Source organism: Equus asinus, chromosome 16 (genome assembly GCF_041296235.1).
Source record: "Equus asinus isolate D_3611 breed Donkey chromosome 16, EquAss-T2T_v2, whole genome shotgun sequence".
Taxonomy (NCBI): Eukaryota; Metazoa; Chordata; class Mammalia; order Perissodactyla; family Equidae; genus Equus; species Equus asinus.
In genome coordinates, this window is record NC_091805.1 from 40,244,995 (window position 1) to 40,266,131 (window position 21,137).

At 40.1% G+C, this 21,137-nt stretch overlaps 1 protein-coding gene across 9 annotated transcripts in view; it reads left to right on the forward strand.

Moving 5' to 3' along the window:
• The window catches only part of NTNG1 (netrin G1), a 311,502-nt gene that overhangs the window by 215,432 nt on the left and 74,933 nt on the right, over positions 1 to 21,137 (forward strand). For all 9 annotated transcript variants that reach the window (XM_070486944.1, XM_070486947.1, XM_070486948.1 and 6 more), the window contains exon 4: positions 12,782 to 12,954. In XM_070486944.1, the coding sequence (XP_070343045.1) occupies positions 12,782 to 12,954 (173 nt within the window). The remainder of the gene's footprint in view (positions 1 to 12,781; positions 12,955 to 21,137) is intronic.

Sequence of the window (21,137 nt, forward strand, 5' to 3'; positions counted from 1 at the left end):
CAGCTTGGGAGGTGGTAGAGTCATGGAGAAGTAACACGATGTATTGTGTTAGTCAGAATCTTTTGGTTGCAAGTGATAGAAAAGCAATTCAAACTAGCTTAAACGTAACAGAGACTGTTTTAGCTTTCATAACTAGGAATCCAGGACATACTAGATTCAGATAAGCTGAGAGCATGGGCTACACAAAGTCACCAGGAATTAGCCCTGACTCTTGGTTTTACTCTTCTCCGACTTGGTTTTACTCCAAGCCAAGATTCTCCATGTCATAGCTGAGATGGCCATGAAGAGTTCCAGGCTTCCTACTACCAGTTTAGCAATACAATAAGAAAAAGGACTTCTTACTCCCATAATCTCAGCAAAAGCAAAAAAAAAGGGGTCAGTTTTCACAGGGATTAGGTCATGTTCCCATTCTAGAACCAATTATTGTGTCCAAGAAGATAGAATGGATTGATAGGTTGAGCCCAGCTTCTCTGCTCACCCCTGGGGTTGCAAGTCAGAGTCCCCCACCTGAACCTCTTAGCCTGAGAATGAGGAAGGGTGGTCCCAAAGGGTTGTTACCAAAGGAGGAAGAAAGGATTTGCAGCATGCAAAACCCACAACATGCATACTCACTACAGTTTAGATATTGTCATAAAGTGGAGTCAGTCGGGCAGACAAGATAGCGCATTTTTCAAACACTGACCAAACCCTTCACATTTCAAAGAAATTAGCCCCAGAAAGCCAACATAACCCACCCAAGGTAAATCAGCTAGTTAGTGGTTGAATGCAGGTCTCTCGATCATCTATCATTTGACTCTAAAATATGGCCATGATCTGTATTAAATTATTTTAAATTTCACTTCTCACTAAAATATTCTCACACTTTTGGTACAGACCCCACCTCTGAATTTAACAATCTACATAGAAAGGCTGCCTGTATTGACTATGATTGTGTCGGTGTCGATAAATCCAGTAGCTACTATGTAGTTATTTTTTCCTGAACACATCAGATCTGTTGGATCTTTTCAGACCTCATTGCTGTTCTTCATTTCTGTTCTCAGGGTTCTTTGTTTCTTTGCTTTAGAGCATTTGTTTCTAATGGTAAGTGACACAGTTCAGGTCATCAGTCACAGCAAGTAAGATCAGGCTCCTTTAGTGGGTGGGAGTTTTTCTTTTCCCTTTTGCTCTCTCTCTGGTTTTTTTGTCTTTAAACTTCAGCTTTTCCAAGGCTTGTTAACAAAAGTAGGCCACCAAACAAGGGGGAAAAAACAAAGGCTTTGCTAGGTGCACTCTTCTCTGTTGGGTATTATTTTATTTCTCAGAAGAGGGAGCATTAGAAGAAAGTTATTTCCCCCAATTTTCCATACCACCCATGGGAATCTAATTCAATTTCCTCTCAAATTTTGTACTGAAAGGTAAAAGTATAGAATAAGATTGCTGTAGTCGATTCTTTTGCACAGGTTTAACTTTTTTTTATTCCTGGTGATAAAGCTATTTATTCAGCCTGATCTATTTTTAATCAGACTCTAATATAACCATTTGAAGAAATAAGACCTTTTTAAAGTGGACAAGTATACATATTTAAGAGATCTCAGAAACTTACCTGACAATCTAACATGATAAAGGAATGCCACAGTGTCAGGTGGCTCTCAGCCCAAAGTCAGAGCTTGCTGAACTCTGTGGCTTTGCAGAGTACAAGAGAACTTTAGGTTTATCCTTGCCCTATTTTTCTTTTGTCCCAGTTTCTCCTAGAAAAAAAGGAGAATTATATTTTTTAATCCAAGGAAGTATATAAGAAATTATCACGGTATGGTTCACATGAAATTGGAAGGACAAAATAGGTGAAAGAAATATTTCACTTATGTGGTTCTGTAAAGAGAAAAAAAGAAATCTCACAAAGCAGTTGGTTACCATAAACTACAGAATGGACGAGTATGTGTGAAAATAACTTGAATACATCAGATATCTTTATAATTGCTTCTTATATCAGAAATATATTCCGTTTCCAAGAACAGAGAAGCAGACTGTCTTAAACAGGATAGGCTAGCATTCTCGAAGTGAGAGCACATGGAGAGGCCAGCAGGCTGGGGGGCTCATACAGTTACAGAAGGACATGGTCAGGCCTTGGTCACCTTCTAGCTGCCCGCTACTCCATCATTAAATGGAACGTCCATTCTCATGACTACAAAGCCTGAAGTCCCTCTAACATTTCAGTCTGGATCACAAACAAGAAAAAGGAGGAAAGGGCAAAGAGAAAGGCGCAAAAAGCCAAAGGAATGATACTGTTTTTAAAAGCTTTTTAAAAAGCTTTCCTGAACACCCCACCTAGTGACTATTGGTCACATCTCATTGGTCAGAACTGCATAACATGGCCAACTCTAGAAACAGAGGAGCCTAGGAAAATGACCATTTTCGTTTTCCCAGGAGTTTTATAGAGGAAGGCAAGAAAGAAGGGGTTGTGAAGAACTCTGAGACAGCCAAGCAATGAACTTGCTCTACCTTCCCATAGTAATAACTAACATTTATTGAGTATTACTACCTACCAGAATCTGTGATACATACTTTACACAGATTATTTTATTCAATCTTCATAGCAATCCTCTATTACAGGTCCTAATAGTAGTCCCATATTACAGGAGAGGAAACTGAGACTCAACTGGGGGCATCCAGCAGGTTCATGGCAGAGCTAGGACTTGAACTCAGGTCCTTGGTCTCCAGAGTCCAAGCTCTTAACACCACGTTGCCCTGCCTCTCTTAGAGAATCTAGTTACTTAAACAATGACCATTTGTATTTCTGGGACTGGAAACCCCTAAATTTTCTGTTTTCTCAAAAAAGAATTAGAATATAAAAATCCACCATGCATATATTAAGCATCTAGGGGCATCTGTTAATTGCTGATTGGCCTTGAATTAGTTTAGTTTTAAATTAACAAGCTCTTTACCTCCCAATCTTCAAATTAATCGGTCGTGCAGAGAACAGTGGCCGTCCGGATTGCGATGATTATCTTGCTGTGTATCTTACCTTTCAGCACCTCTTACCTAACTCGATTCTCCATGTGGATAGTAAACGGGTCACAGAGCACCGTCATGTACCTGCTCCCATCTCAGACAATGCATTATCTCGAATTTATAAGCTCCTATTTTTATTTTACAGTCATGACACTTTAGTCTCCCTGGCAAGCTTTAGAAACAGAAAAGGTCTATTTTTAATATTATCTAAAAGAGCCAGCAGTTTAGTGAATCCTGTAACCTGATGCTTCACTATGGGAAGGTTTAGGGTTTCGAGCAAGATTTAAATGGAACTTTTAGAGAATTTTGAAAATGCTATAGGGATGTCTAGGTCATTTATTGCTTAAATGTACAAGAAGGCTTTCTTGTCCTTGCTCCATCAAGTTTTGGAGCAAACCAACTGCCCTATATATCTTTTTAAAAACCATAGGATCACACGGTCCATGAAGAACTGATCAAGATCTCAGTTTTTATTTCACACTCCCAGAAAAAAAACAGTGTAACAGTACATTTCTCTGCTTTTAAAAAAAAATAGTGTATACCCATCAGTTTCCAAAAATAATTCTTGAAGAACAGAGCTCAGGAGAGGAAAACCCCCCTCAATGTTGTGTTTGGCTTCTTTCACTTAGCATAGTATTTTCAAAGCTCATCCATGTTGTAGCAAGTACGTGACCTTTTTTTTTGCCAACTAATATTCCATTGTATGGATATGCTACACTTCATTTATCCATTCCTCAGTTGATGGACATTTGGATTGTTTCTATTTTTTGACTATTATGAATAATGCTGCCGTGAACATTTTTGTACAAATTTTTGCGTGGACATCTTTTCAGTTCTCTTGGGTAAACAGCTAATAGTGGAATTGTTGGGGTGTATGGTCACTTTAGGTTTACCTTTTTGAGGAAGGACTAAGCTGTCGTCCAAAGTGGCGGCACAATTTTACATTCCTACCAGCAACGTTTGAGGGTTCCAATTTTTCCACATCCTTGCCAACATTTGCTATTGTCCACTTTTTTTAAATTATAACCATCCTAGTAGATGGGAAGTCGTATCTCATTGTTAGGTCTTTATTATTATTTAAGTAAAATTGGTATATAACACTACATAAGTTTCAGGTGTACAACATTATACCTTGACATCTGTATATACTACAGAATGATCCACTACCAAAAATCTGGTCACCATCCATCACCATACAATTGACCGCCTTCACCCATTTTTCCAACCTCCCAACCCCCTTGCCCTCTGGTAACCACCAATCTGTTCTCTGAGTTTGTTTTTATCTTGTTTTGCTTGTTCATACTTGTTGTTGTCAGGTGTTGTTTTTTTTGGATTCCACATATGAGTGAAAATGTGTGATATTTGTCTTTCTATGTCTGGCTTATTTCACTTAGCATAATACCCTCTAGGTCCATCCATGTTGTAGCGAATGGCAAGATTTCATTCTTTTTTATGGCTGAGTAGTACTCTAGTGTGTGTATATATCCCACATCGTCTTTATCCATTTATCCATCAATGGACACATAGGTTGCTTCCTTATCTTGGCTATCGTAAATAATGCTGCAATGAACAGAAGGGTACATATATCTTTTCGAATTAGTATTTTTGTATTCTTTGGATAAATACTCAGAAGTGGAATAGCTGGATCATATGGTAGTTCTAGTCTTAATTTTTTGAGGACTCTCCATACTGTTTTCCATAGTGGCTACACAAGTTTACTTTCCCACCAACAGTGTTCCCTTTTCTCCACATCCTCTCCAACACTTGTCATTTCTTGTCTTTTTGATAATAGCTATTCTAATAGTGTAAGGTCATATCTCACTTGGTTTTAATTTGCAGTTTCCTAGTGACTAATGATGTTGAACATCGTTTCATGTGCTTATTGGCCATATCTTCTTTAGAGAAATCTCTATTCAGATCCTTTGCCCATTTTCTAATTGGATTGTTATTTTATTATTGAGTTGTAAGGGTTCCTTATATATTCTGGATATAAATACCATTTTGACTAATAAGTATAAACAAGTTTTAAGATAGTTAAATTGTTTAATTTTCATATGAATATGCTGATCAGTATATTTGACAGAATTTACAAACAAAATGGTCAATCCAGTTTGTGGGTACAGCTAGAACCTTAGTGCTAGTCAGATTTAGGCCAAAGATTTCCAAACAGAATACTGGTGGAAAGGAGAAGGTTTGCATGAGGACCACTCCCATGATTTTGGTTTTCCTGCTCAACAGGACTTTGACACTCCAGTGAACTCAGCAGTGCTTCTCAAGCCTGACTGTGTGTATAAACCACCTGAGGCTCTGGTTACAATGCAGATTCTTATTCAGTAAGTCTGGGGGAGGTCTGAGATTTTAACAAGACATCCGGTAATCCTGAAGCTGCTGATCCATGGACCACATTTTGAGTAGCAAGTGTTGAAGTATTAATATCGCTGTTTAGAACCACAGGACTAATTCTCCTATGAATCAGTTTGCTTTGTTCCGCCTTAAATAAAGTGATGTCCTTGAAAGAGCCCAGCCTTTGAAAGTGACTCTTGGCTACCACTTACCAGCAATGTGTTTCTTTGAGCAAGTTATTTTACTGCTCTCAGCCACTTTCCACATCTGTAAATTACAGAAACTTGTACCTCTTCTCAGAGTGGTAATGAGGAAGAGCTGAAATATGTACATAAAGCATCTCTTAGAGTTCCAAGTAAATATTGAGCCTTGGTAAGTTTTGGTTTTTTTCTTCCATACGCCTTCAGGATAGGGGCTGTCCCCGTGACTGTTTAGTGCAAATACATCATCAATGTAGAGACAAGTCGATGTTACCACCGTACTTCCCTGTCGTGTCACGGTTAGGTCGAGTATTACTCTCTTTATGGTCTGTAGTTAGTCTATCTATATTTCATCATCTTTACTCAACAGATTGTGTGTTCTTGGAGATTATGACTCTGTATTGTCTTCTTTTTGAATCCCATGAGACCTCTTACAGCGCTATCCACAGAATATGTTATTAATTAATTAAGGCTTACAGAATGAATCAGATAGCCCATTTCAGTAGTAGTAGTAGAGGTAGTAACTACAGAAATAATAGTAATAATTGAAATGAAAATTTATTAGTAACTTTGTATCAGATACTATACTAAGGGTATGCATGAATTATCTCATTCAATCTCCAAAACCTTTCTTTGAAACATACCCATTTCTTGTCTCTGTGGTCACTGTGGCAGCTGAAGCCTTGCCATACTTAGGAAGACAGCATGCCTTCTGCAGTGGAAGAGCAGAGTTCTGGAGGCTGGCTGCCCACAGTCTGAATCCCTGCTCCTTCTCATCCTAGCTGGGTGATGTGTATTTCCTAGCTCCTCAATAATCAAACACATCATCTATAATTAGTGCCAATTTCATGGGATTATTTTCAAGTTTGTACGAAATAATGTGTGAAATATGCAAAGAACACCCAGCACAATGCCAGGTGCTTAGAAGTATTCAGTCAAGGTTAGCTCGGTTTCTTTGTTAAGTCACTCATTCCTGGGCTCACAGCAAGTAAGGGCAAAGGCGGGATTTGAACCCAGGCTGTCCAATTCCAGCATCATAACTCATAATCTCTAAGTCATATTGCTGCAAAGCTCCCATTTCAAATAACATGTGGAGGTGGAAATAACTTCATGTGTCAAAGTGAAAAGAGAAAAGTCGAGGGGCTGCACATGCAGGAAAGCACATGAGAGGTATTTGATAATTTATCACTTTTTGAAAAAGATATCTACAAAGCTCTGCTATTGGTGCTAACTCATTTTCTAAAAGCATTTGTGTAACCAGTGCCAATCCAACACAGAGGATGCAACAAAAGGCTGACCCAGGGGTCGTGGTACCAGACACTTACGCCCTTTGGCGGGGTTGGGGGGCAGGGATGCTCATTAAGGAAAGACCTTCATTAATTTAAAAAATACAACAATATCTTATTTGTGAAAATTATGCAAAAGCATATGACCACGTGAACACATTGCTAAGATCCTTCCCAAGGTCTCGGAAGGGCCCTGATGCTTGAACTTCATTCTCTTCATGGTGAATCTTCCTCTGGCACAAAAGTAGCCAAAACTCTGCCGTGCCAGGTGCCCCTTCCTGTTTTGCTTCACAAAGTGCCAGCTTTGATCTTCTTTGTCTCAGTATCTCTATTTGAAACACCGGTAATAGACTATATATACAGACCTCTAACTCACAGGAAATTCTGGTGGATAACATGCTTCCCAGAATAAATATATTAAATTATGAAAAAAAAAAAAAAAAGGCAGACCGTATGGGTTTTTCATACCTACTGGCAGGTGCACAGATCTAAATGTTGGAGCCTTTTTATAAGCAAGATTAAATTGACTCCTGACAGCTGGTCACTAAAATACAGGAAGTGCAGACCTGGTTGAAAGCAAGAACACACTGGTTTTCATGAAGTTTGCATCACAGAATAGAGCTCACTTTTTTTTTTCTGTCTTAGCAATGCCCTTATTTGACTGTGTGCAGTTTGTTACTTACACACAAGTGGATCTTCAAGGGACAAACAAGTCAATTAGCTCTATCTGCAGTGTCTTGGTGTGAGTTCTGTGTGTGTAAACAGAATCAATGAACAGGCTTAGCTCTCCAGAACATCAGATATTTGACTGCTAGCAAAGCCTGTTAGTCTCCACTCGTACAGTTCCTCCCCCACCTAATGTGATGGTGGATGTGGGAGCTCGATGGCCATGGAAATGGATAATGAATCTGTCAGAGACAAGTGGATGTCACAGAAATCTGCCCTCCACCCCATCACAAGGCCAGGGGTCATAACATGAGGAATTGAGAGCAATCTCCCAGCATTGTGAAATCCATTTTTTTCCGTTGGAGGAAAAGCCACTCTGGCAGGGGCTCTAAATAAAGGATTTTAGCGTCTGATTGGAATGGAGTGACGAGAATAAACTGAGCTGTGGAAAATGAAAGGGAGTCATTTCCAAATACAGGCCAGTGTCGTGGTGCCTCAGCGTCCACTTTCGCATGCTCAGCCCTGGCACGGAATTGTGACAATGACTGAGGAAAGACAGCCCAGAAGCTGAGCTCGGTCAGCAGATTTACTGTTGGAGAAGTTATAGTTTTAGCCAGTGCCCAAGCAACGCTCTGCCAAACTTCAGCTGAACTGGGGGGTTCATCCTTGCATGAGAAGTTGAAGCTAAAAGATGCACATTCCAGAATAACTACGCTACACAAATGCTTTGTTTTTTCTCTCCTCTAAGCTGTGTTCTTCTGGGTCTTTCAGGCGTTTTTTTAGGATAGCTCTTGTGTTAATTTCAGGCATTTGGCAAATCCTCTGGAGTTTAAATTAAATTAAATTAGCTTTACAAGTTCTACCAATTTTATAGAGTTTCCTTTGCCTATTACAAGATTAGTTATGAAAACCAATGATGAGGGCATGTGGTAGTTTCCAGCACACATCGTGGAGTGTTTAGTAATGCCTATTAATTCTCTATTTTTAGTCAATTATGCTGGGCATAGTAAAACAGGCACATGAAGTTTCTGCTTTCAAGGCGTTTACCTGTTTTTTAGTCATTTGTTTATTGGTCAAATATTTTTTAAGCACTTATTATGTGCCAAGCACTTTGACACGTGCTAGAGATGTTACAATAAGTAAGGTAAACATGACCACTGCTCCCAGGGGCTCCCACAACAGTGAGGACAACAGAAGTATAAGCAGTCACAATACATTCTACGTCTATAGCACTGATAGTGCGCACTTATCATGTGACTGGCCTTTTCTAGTGTCAGAGGAGCACACGGGAAGGGCATTCTGGGCATTCAGAGAAGCCTTCAGATAGCTGATCAGCAGATGTCCTTTGAATGTCAACTAGGAACCAGACACTGAGATTTCCAAGCTGACCCTTAAATGGTAAGAATTTTGCAGATAAAAGAAGTGGAGGTACGTGGGGCTGGCCCCGTGGCCTAGTGGTTAAGTTCACGCACTCCGCTGCAGGCGGCCCAGTGTTTCGTTAGTTCGAATCCTGGGCGCGGACATGGCACTGCTCATCAGACCACGCTGAGGCAGCGTCCCACATGCCACAACTAGAAGAACGCACAGCGAAGAATACACAACTATGTACCGGGGGGCTTTGGGGAGAAAAAGGAAAAAGTAAAATCTTTAAAAAAAAAAAAAAAAAAAGAAGTGGAGGTACGAGAGTAGAATGTTCTAGGCAGAAAGAACTGCTTATAGGATTGCCTGAAGGCAAAGTTTGAGGAACTAAGTGTAGAATTGGTAGTGGTGCAGATGAGGCTGGAGAAGGGACAAGACATAGATTTCAAAGGGACTTGTAGGCCATGGTATAGAGCTTGGACTCTATTCTGCACATAATGGGAAATCTTTCAATGGTTCTAAGCCAGGCAGGCCCAAATAATTTATGTAAATGATTGTTTTGAGATTGGGCTAGAGAGCACTGTGAATGGAGACAATCAGGTGTGTTTAGAAGCCATTGTAATAAACCAGATCAAAGATGATGATGATCTCAACTAGGGCAGTAGGCGTGACTAAAGTAATTAAGGAGGACGGATCTCCGAACTTGGTGAGGGACTGAGTAATGACAAATTAGATGTAATAGGAAAGGAAGAGGGAAGAGTTATTCTTGACCAACTGACGGGAAGGTGATGGAATTTGCTGAGACAGAAAACACAGAAGGAGAAGTATGTGAGGGAGAGAAGCCAAGGAATTCCGTTTTGGATATGTTGAGTTTCATATTCCCAGGGGAAATCTCCATGATGGAGACACAGATCCAGGACTTATCAACATGTTGGTGAGATAGTCTTCACCTGGTGGTAATGGAGGGAGCGGGTACTATGGATCCCAACAGGTAACAGAGAATCTCTGAATCTCCTAAAATGTTTTCAAATGTTTGAGCTTATTTTGCATATGTTTAGTTTCTCTGGGCAAAAAAATGATGCGAATTGGATTTAAAAGGCCTATAACTCAAAGGCACCTAAGGACCACAGAGGAAACTGAAAGGACAACCTGGCTCAGAGTACCCAAGGAGAGTCACTTAGGCTGACTACACTGGCCAGAAGCCAAAGAACAGCACATGAAGAGAACACACAGCAGAAGAGGGTTCTGAAATCAAGCTTGAGAATCCAGTGAAGAGAGTGTGTTAGCAGAAAGAGAGTGGTCCACAGAGTCAAATCCCCTTAGGGGTCAAATAAGGCAAGACAAAGTAGCCATTGGATTTTCGACAAGGAGGTCATGGGTGATCTTGGCAAAAGAGGCTGTGGTTAGTTGGAAACAACGAGGAGTGGTTGATGAGAAAACAGAGATGGCATGTATAAAAACTTCAAGATAAGAGAAGGAAGTGTTAAACAGGTAGCTGGCAAGAAGATGAGGGTACAAGGTGGATATTTCCCCCACCCTTAAGATAGTAGAGATTTATTCAGCAAGTAAAAATTTTAAAAGCCCGAAGAGTGTTAACTAACAACCAACCAAACCCAACACAGAAGCATTTAAAGAAATCAGAAGTGTAGAGCTCAGGGTGTCTACAGTGGTCAGGACAGATTTCGGAGAAGAGTTATGAATTGAGTTGAGCCTTGAATGATTAATAAGCTTTTCGATAGATGAGGAGGAGCCATTAATTGGAAGAAATCTGAGAAAAATAAATACTAACCATTCATCTATACTTCTTTTACCTCCTTTTGTTATTCAAAGAATATTTCTCAGTGAATATAGTCTTTAGAATGGAAATTGCCTGAAACTCAGAGTGACTACAAGTATGAAAGTATTAAGAGTTACAAGATATATAATCCAGTTTACAATCACTACTTGCATTCTTGGTCTTCACACATGAAACCAGCATCTTCTTTGGGGTCACATTGTTCATTTCCTCATTTGGAATTTTTAACACCAGATAAAGGGTGTTAAGTCAGTATAAACTGGGGCTTCTATCACTTAGGTTCAAACATCTTCCATATATAAACACACCCCTAAATAAAGGTGCTAATGTTGGGAAAGGAGAAAGATCCTTTCATAAGCAACTTAGCATAAGTAACTCCTTGCATATAGGAGATTGCTATAAGACCCAGCTCATAAATTAAACACTGTCTATTTCAATTAAGTGAGTTATGTTTTCTCTTATCTTTTTAAGAGATTGTACAAGTGTTAATTTTTAAAGATTCTGTTTATCTAAGTTGAATGTGTATTGTTTAAATAGTAGCTTTGCAGCTTATTACAATTCATAACTATATAGAGGGCAGAGTGTATCTACAAGTATTACAAAGTGTGGTAGACCCCTGAGGAAGCTGAGGCTTTGCCTTACCCAGGGAGGCTTGAGGGGTGCATTGTTTTAGGGGCTAAACCTTTTAGTTAGAAGAGAGCCCAGCAGCTCTCAGTAATAGTCTTAGCCATCCCTCTGCTTCCTCGCCATAAGTATGGGTCAGTGTTCCAAGCAGATCACTGATGCACAAAAGGGAAACTCAGATGTTGCTTATAGACATTACAGAAACCAACATCAATTGTTAAAGAATCTTATTTTCCTACCTAAGAAAGAGTATTGTTACTTTCCCCAATTCATGACATCTGCCACAAAAGAAAACAAATGTAAAACACCACAATATTTCTTTGTTTTTGTGAAACTTGGCTTTCTATATTTTTGTCCTAGTTCCTGGAAGAGGCCAGGTTCATTTAGAAACACACACATGCACACACGCACGTGCACCCACACATCCATATAACATTTTCGTGTTCTGACTCTGACAGACCTTGGTCCTTTATTCCCCAGCCTGGGAGACTGGGTTCTCTCCTTTGAGTGGACACATCTCTTCCCACATACGTTGTTCTGACCTCTGGTCATGGTCATTCTTTCAACCTAGCTTTTACTTTTCCAAAGGAAGCAGCCCGTGCTTGATGTGTTACAATTTGTAAGCTGCTGCCTCAACAACTATCACATTGGTCTTTTCAATTTTACAATCCAAGACTTCAGATATAGGAATGTATTTTTGTGGAAATTGCATATTCCATTGTTGCCTCTCATGCATCACATCTTTATTCATGGGCACCAAAGGCCTTTGCTAATGACTTCAAACCCCTGCCACACACAGGTTTTTATTTTCTAGCATTCTAAGCATCTTTTATCTGAGTCATTTGACCCATTTTTGAGAGACCTTTGGGATCACCTTTTGTGCCGTGAGTGGGAAGTCTGAAGACTACTTGGGTTGGTTAGAGGATTTGGTGGAAAAAGTCTCCCGATCTAAGGAAATGTCATTTCAGAGCTGAGAATGAGAATGCCTGTTTATAACCTCTTGGGATCTATAAGAATAAGTCTGAATAGCCTACTGTCTTAAAAGTTATCTTTCTTTTTAAGCAAATAAGAATTTTCCTTCTGATTTAAGGGAAAACAGAAGATAACATTGTTCATGAAACCCAAAATGGAATTGTCCTAGATTTGATAATATCACAGAAAGACCTATCACTAGTGGCAATATTTTGGATATCTGTTGGGAAACCCTTAATTTCAGAGTACACTTGTCTCCTGGGAGCTTCAGGTCCCCCACTGAATTGACTGACTAGTATTAAGATTCCTCAGTGTGGTGTGAGAACAGGCTGCATGGTAATCACCCCCACCACCCACCCTCCCAAGAGCCCGTGTTGAAAAGATTCTGAGGGTGGGGCCTGCAAATCTGCAGTTTCCCAAGAGCCTCTATGTAGCACTGAAGCACTGCAGAGTGTGAGCCACAACCCAGAGAGATAGATGGAGTAAAGCCTCAATGATCGCTGAGACCAACTTGACTTACAACGAACTCTTGTCTCTCCTCTGCCTAGGTGCAAGTGTAATCTCCATGCCACTGTGTGTGTGTATGACAACAGCAAATTGACCTGTGAATGTGAGCACAACACTACAGGTCCAGACTGTGGGAAATGCAAGAAGAATTATCAGGGCCGACCTTGGAGTCCAGGCTCGTATCTCCCCATCCCCAAAGGCACTGCAAATACCTGTGAGTAACTGCTCGGTAACACCATATTTTGTGCACGATGAGCTGATAGTTCCTCTTAATTTCACTTGCATTTGTGCTTTTACTCCTCTTACCTGTTGTATTACCATTCCTCTTCAAAAATGCAGCTAAAGCTTTAGTCCCTATTTTACCACTTACAAGCACATTTTAGCACTTAGGTCATCTGTTAAATTCAGTCTTCCAAAATTCACATCAAATGTGGTAGGAAAGGATGGAAATGACAGGAGAAATTTTTTCTAAGTGGATGAAACAGGAGGTGCCTTTTTTCCTGCCCCAAATTAATTTCCTATAAAAGGCATTAAAACTCCCAATTCTAACTTAATTTTAACCATAAACAATTTCCAGAAATTCTCTAAATGTTTACAATCTCATTTCCCATACTGGGTAACCTGAGAGATGCTTTGTCCAGAATATGCTTCCATCTCCAACCTTCACTACAGCCTAACTTTGCCCAGTGAAAGGATTGGCTTTTTCCAATTTCCAGCAGTTGAGGTCATGCCTGGCATGGATCCTGTCAGTACAGGCCTTTAGATAATGAGCATGACTGTAGGCCTGAGGGTACCACATTAAGAAAAGGGATATTTGTGTGTGTATGGAAAGAGCACAGGCATTATCCGTGTTTGCAAACCATGAGAGATGCCCCATTAACACTCATGTGTGCGTCTCACTGATCTCTCTGAACAGCCATAGGAAAACATGCTCTGACACGCTCAAGGAGAGAAGCAATTACTTCCAGAATAAACTGCCCGATTCCATGGATGGACCCATTAGCCACTTGCAAAAGCACAAGGTTTGTCCTCTTTCAAAAGCAGAAAAAGGTTGAGAGTAGACCCATTCAAGTGAGGAGCAACGGAAGCAGCAGGATGTCGAGCAGTGGGAGAACGAGAACTTGAGAAGCCACTGGCTCCGTGCAAGGCTAAGAATGTTATCAGGCACTTCAGAGCAGCAGCTGTGAGAAGCCAAAACCTAAAAACTAATATCACAAGAACCAGGAGCTTATCAAGTTAAATGTAAGAGTAATGGACTGACTAACAAGCCATGAAGTGTAGGGGCATGAAATTATGATAAAGTTTCTATGAAGAAGAAAAAAAAATCATCCTTCAAAAGGATAAAAAAAAATCCTTCTTTGTAAGGATACTCAGTTTCTGTGTTAAAGAAAAAACTGACAGTCTAACTCCTAAAATTAATACATTAAAGCTCTGTAGAGCAGAAACGTTGGTTTTTCAAGGCAATTTTGTTAATGGAGTCTCTATGGCCTTTCTTCGATTGTTGAGGGTCATAGACACATCATTTCAGAAGGAATCTCATGAGGTTATTTGTTGCGGCACCCTGTGACTGGCTACCTAAGAATCCCTGTCACCAGAGTTGTCAAATTTAGTTTAAAGGTTTCCCAAAATGAAAATTTCATTTTCAGCGTCTGCTGCTTCTTTAGTGGGACAGGATGGAAGAGAGCGAAGTTCGCAAACACCTGCTGGCATTCTGGCTCATCCACAGGGTTTGTCAAGACTACCAGAAAGGAGGCTGGCTGGACTGCTGTTGATGGCTCTGGCTTCTATTCTAACATGGCCCTGTTCTTATTCTACCCATGACTGTGCTTCCAAGTCTTGTTTATTTCAAGACATTTTCACTGGGAAGACCTTGTGATGCCAGCCGAACTCTTTCACTGAAATGGATTTTTAGTTATATTCTCTGTAGAAACGACTCATAAACCCCGAGCCTTTTGCATATTGTAGATCACTCCCGAGCCAAAGGAATGTACCTCTTTCAGTTTTCCTTGTAGGTTCCATTGTCTATCCATGCTTTAGCGTTTTACTGTCTTCTCTAGACTTTTGGACTTTTCCACATCTCTGTTAAAATAGGAAAGTGATTGGGGCCAGCCTGGTGGCGTAGTGGTTAAGTTCATGCGCTCTGCTTCGGTGGACCGAGGTTCACTGGTTCCACTCCAGGGCACAGACCTACACATAGCTCATCAAGCCATGCTGTGGCAGTGTCCCGTATACAAAATGGAGGAAGATTGGCACAGATGTTAGCTCACGGACATTCTCCTTCAAGCAAAAAGAGGAAGATTGGCAACAGATGTTAGCTTAGGGACAATCTCCCTCACCAAAAAAAAATAGGAAAGTGACAGATGGACACAATGGCCAAGGAGGTTCAATTCAATGTTTTAGTCCTCAGTATGGCAGAAATTAAACAAACAGTTTTAGAGGTTATCTGCAATGGTCCAGTCTTGCAATGGAAAGACCCCTTAAACTAAATCTCTGACACACCATGCTGTGCTTTAAAACATCCAAGGATGAAAGTAAGCAATTTGCTGGTTTAGTGCATGGCTTCCAGGATCAAATGCCAGATCATCCATTCAGTCTCTATGTGACTTTGAAAAAGTTAAGTAACCTCTCCAACACTCAGTTTCCTGTCTGTAACGTGAGGATAGTAACAGTTTTTAGCTCATAGGGATTTTGAGAGAACTGAATAAGCTAATGCATGTGATGTGTTTAGCATAACACCTGTCACAAAATAAGTGTTCAAAAATAATTTTATTTTTAGGATTTTTTTCTTAAGGCAGACTTGTCCATTATTGGACACTTTTGATTATTATAAAAGTTATTTCTTAATATTAAGTGTCTCCTGATTTCAACCATTTTTTTCTTTTTAAGTGGTAAAAGGTCTACATTGACCCCAGTTTCTTTTCTTCTCCAGGTTATCATCATCAACTCCATTTTTCATGTGATAAATTTTCCATGTCTCTTACCTGATTGCTTGCTCTGGAATTTCTCTTAATTTTTTCGTGTGGAAATTCAAGCCAAGCACAGGACTTCCAGCACTGTTAGCATTTACATTTCATATTGGCGTTTTCTTACACACATGTGCACACACACTCATGCATGACTCTAGCTGGTGCATTACAAGTCAGTTATTTAAGAGGGACACTTAGGATATGCCGTATGCTAACACAAGATGACAAAACCTAAGAAGTAAAAAAGGAATGGCTGCAGCCCCTGATCCCTCAGCATCAATTTCTCCCTGGCCTATAAATGCCACCTGTATTAAATATTCTTTGGATTTAGCAGAATCTCAAGCAGCCAAGATAATTTTTGAATCAGAAGGTCAGTTCCTGCCCACTCTTAGCAAAAGAACTAAGAGACCTTCATTAAACCAGGAAATTATAAGATCCGCCTTCAAAGACCTCAGCCCATCACTCAGAGGTACCCTAAACTGGGACGTTGCTGGGAATCATATGCCTTTGGAAGTCCTGAATTCTGGAGCAACTCAAAGGCTACTTTTGTATGGAGCATGTAGAACCAGGGGAGAAGAATACAGAGCCCCAACACTCTAAAATAGCCACCCCAATCTGTGAGACACATCACATTTCCCTATGCTTTTCGCTACAGTAGACTTGACAGAGGCAGAAGTAATAACTCATATGATGATATTTTTATTCATCATGCTTTTTTTTTTTTTTAAAGATTTTATTTTTTTTTTCCTTTTTCTCCCCAAAGCCCCCCGGTACATAGTTGTGTATTCTTCGTTGTGGGTTCTTCTAGTTGTGGCATGTGAGACGCTGCCTCAGCGTGGTCTGATGAGCAGTGCCATGTCCGCGCCCAGGATTCGAACCAACGAAACACTGGGCCGCCTGCTGCGGAGTGCGCGAACTTAACCACTCGGCCACGGGGCCAGCCCCTCATCATGCTTTTTATTCACGACCCAGGGGGGTTTTTTGGTCCTTTAAAGCCATATATATATATCTCTCTCTTAAGTAACACCTCTTTAAATTCTGATCCCTGTGAACTAGCACAGAATATTTTTCTACAAATAGATGCTGAAAACTTAGTAATCACCCTTTAGGACCTGTAACTCCATCTACATCTACACTTCTGCTCCCCTAACTGTGCTCTATGACCCTTAGAGGAATTCCATGGCCAAATAAGTTTGGAAAATGTTTTACACTATACTGACTCTTAGAGATTCTTGTTACCTTATTTCAAACATTTGAAAATCCTGTAGTAAAGTAACCTATTTTATCTTGTGTTTCCCAAACTTAATTGTTCATGGAACACTTAATAACTTTCTATAAAACACTCTTGGGGACATGCTGCTCTAACCAATTTCTTCACCCTAGTGACAGAAATTTCATGGAGACAGATAGAAAGCCCAGCTAGTTCAGCCATATTCAATCTTTCACTTTCGTCTTACGTACATGGTCTAATATTCTTCAAAGAAAGAAAATTAAATTGATCTGACGTTGCCATTATTTGTTTGTTCAGAAATCCAGCTTGAATTGTTGCACAATATGTAGGTCTCCTCTGAGTGATGAAAAGTAGTTTGATGATTGTTCTATTATTTTCTCTGGTATTAAGTTTGCATTGACCAATTTATATATCCCCAGGTCTACACATGTGTGTCCTTATCCAGACAATTTCCTAAATGCTTTAACATGCATTAGTTCATTCTTAACTCACAACAATCTTATAAGGTAGATGCTACTCTTTTCGTTTTACTGATGTGGAATCTTATGACTACTGATGGAAAGCATCTTGTTTAAGTTTTACACAGCTGGAAAGGGTAGGAAGGAGGATATGAGCCCAGGTATATCTTGACTCCAAGGACTGCACATTGTACTAGATGCTTCTTAGGTTAAAGTTCAGTGACTTCCTCTGTCCTTCAGTGGGGTTTAGGCTCCATTTTGACATTTGTTTGGACAAGTCAGTCTTCTCTAAATTTGCTCTCTCCTGCTTGTCTTCCTAGATCTCTTCTGCTATTTCTTTGCCTTCAAACATTCCCCTTCTGCCCTTGCTTTAAATTTTCATGCTCCCCACCCCTGCCTCTTCTCAGTCGACAGTTTTTTCCTTGGCATTCCAATTTATTCCTGTGGTTTTAGTTCTTCGTATTATTGGTTTAATAGTAATCAACCAACTCTAGCCTGAATCTTTCTAATAAATCCAGACTGATTTCTCCAGCTGTCTGTAAAGATCTCAAAGTCAACATGCTAGATACTGAATTTATTCCTTTCCCCAAAATCACCTTTGTCTTCACTCTCTATTGAAATTCTGCTCATTTTTCAAGATTGCCCGTCAATGCCTACTCCTCAGTGCAGTCTACCTAGAATCTCTCATGCAAAATCAATTGCTCTTTCTCTCTAGATTCTTGATAATGTGTGTAGACTTACAATTGGTTGACTATCTGTAACAAAAATAATAATAATAATAATAATAATAATAATAATAACAATAGCTACTATTTATTAAGCTAACCATAGCTTTTATGTTTTGTGAAGTGCTTTATGTGCTATATTGCATTAAATCCTCACAATATCCCTGTGGGGTATATACTATTTTTATGCCCATTTTACAGATTAGGAAACATAGGCTCATAAAGGTTAATAAGTAAGTTGCCCCAAGTTCCCACAAAAAATGTGTGACAGAGCAAGATTTAAACTCAGGTCTAGCTGACTTCAGGAGCTAAAATTGAAGCAATTCTTAGCAATTTAAGAAAGGAACCATATTTTATTCTTGGCCTTTATAAATTTTTGTGGAATTAATTTTTTGATGAATGAATAAGTAAGCCTAAATAATCCTGTAATGCGCATGTGAGTCATTGGCCTCAGATTGATCTTCCCAAGTCTCCTGGATTAAATGGCTTTCACAGCACAGCAGCTCTAACACAAGAGCCTCTGGTCTCCTATAGGAAGAGGCCAGCTGAGATCTTGGAGGAAATATGATAAGAAAAAGACTCACTTTTTTTCCATGGGTGCTCGTGGCCCATCCAGCCATCTAAAGATGGCACAATGGCAGGCTGGTTTTCAGAGGCCTCCCCAAGTAGCTTTCATGGCCTCGGTGACTTGACCATCATCAGGCTCTGACCACGAGCCTTTCAAGCTCAGAACCCTGATTCTATCAGCCCAATAAGGAGGACCTTCCTTTCAGTGCCGTATGTATATGAACCAAGCTGTAGGCCCCATAAATGAAATCAGAATATCAAGTTATTCATGTACAACCACCAGTCCACAGTTTCTTGTCTGAAGCTCATGGGACCAATATGATTTAGAATTCAGAATTTTTAGGATTTTAAAAGGTAATACAGTGAACATATATCATATACAATACCCACAGCAGAGTATCATGTGGCACCACCTCATCAAAGACTTTAATATTTCTGCAGGAAACCTATGAATATTCTCACCAAATGGGTAAGGGAGGACCTCGTATTCCTTCCAAGCCAGGTTTTCCCACCAAATTATTTCAAATCACATTAGGTTGTGCTGCAGGTAAATGTTGGGGGGAAAAAACATTCAGTTTTCAGTGTCTTTTTTATTTGAGCATTGGAGATAAGAGATTGGAGCCTGCAAAAAATTGAGAGAGAGTATAGAGAAGGTGTTAAAGGCTCAAACTCTGGAACCTGGACTTCCAGTTCAAATCTCAGTTTCCTTCCCAATGACTGAGATGACCTTGAGCAAGCTCTTTGTGTCTGCGTTTCCCTCATCTGTAAAATAACCCTAAGCATTGACCTCATAGGATTGTCATAAAAATTAAATTAATTAATACAAGTAAGGCATTTAGAACTGTGGCAGGCACATAGCACAAAGTGAAGTTAGCTGCTATTTTCATTATAATTTCACTGAGATCTAGCATGTGGACCCAACCCAGCCTTATCAGCAAATTGTTCCATTGGAGATAGCAGCCATATAGGGGGATATCTTGTGTCCAAACGCCAGTTTATTCATTCACAATACGACATAACTGTTGCGGTGTTCAAAATATTCAAGCCCTTAAGACCAGTGTATTCTCTCCCCTGTAATTAAGTCTCCTTGCAGAGCCAGATAATAATCAGAAAGTTGCTTTGTGAGCACGGGATCAGGAAATTTAAATGACTCGGATGCTAATAACATCCGGCTGAAACATCCTGACACATCCATCGTGTCACAGGGTCAGCCTCCCTAATGCCACCAGAACACTGAAGATCTGAAAGTTTACAGGTTACCCCTCCCTCTTCCTGACAAAGCTAGGACAGCACTGCCACCATATGCCTCAGGATCCTCCTCTTTCTGGGCTTCTACCTTCCAATTTGCCATTCTTCCATTCTTCAGATAATGTAAATACGCTAAGTCAAGTTAATGTTACCTCTGTCAACTCTGTCACGTACACTCAGGTCCCAGAGCCCTTCTGTTGCTGTAGATGACTTTAGCTATCTCTGCTTGGCTCGTTTATATGCTGATTTCACAGTGTGATTCTGTGAAGGCAATCTTGCTTCCTTCACTTCCAAGTTCCTGGGAAACGACTCACCGTACCTCCTGTCAACAGCAGTTTGGACCAGGGGCCAGGACTGTGAGGATGTTGGAAGTAACTCTTCTGGAATGCAAATGAGGCTGAAGAAGGTTTTCTTACTCATCACCTACCTGTCTTTCAACTGGGCTTTTTGGATTCAGAGCCTCAAATGGCTGCAGCCTGACTAGAAAAACTAGTCACCTACTTGATTGGTTCTTTTCAAACCATCTATCACGATAGTGGTAAAACTTCCTATCAATTTGAAGCACTTCAAATCCTTGTCTCTTCTGCTTCCCTCTTCATGAAAAGCTACTGAACTTTCCATTGATTCTCAAAAGGAGTTACAGCTTTTAGCACTGCATTAGTCTGCTTTGGAAGATCAGTGTTTATTTTCGAGATCTCCGTCATGTTGACTTCCTTAAGCCTAACTATGTCCCCCTTAGCCATTTTCTTGATGGTAGGATTAGTAAAATTGAGGGGAAAAAAGAAGAAGAAGAAGAAAATAACACATTACGTAATTCTACTAGGTTCTCATCCCCCTAATTGCAGCAAAATTCCTTTAAAACAGACATTAAAATAAGTATTTGAGTGGGGAGGGCTGGTTGAGGAGGGAGTAACTGCACAAGTGCCTACAAGCTGAGCCCCTTCTTCTTCTGATACACGGAGCCCTTGGGCTTACTCAACGTGTATGTGTGTCTCCAACTGAAGGGGCATTTCTATTCCAGAAGAAGCAACAGCACTAAAACCGTATATCATGTACTGCAGAACCTTCGCTTAAAGCTCATGCATGCCTGTGCCTCATTTCCTCAGTGCAAGTTTAGCAAGGTCTCAGTAGACAGGGATTAGGAATTACGTGCTAAAAAGAGGCCAACCTGGACAAGGCGCTTGCTTCTCTTTGTGCCTTCA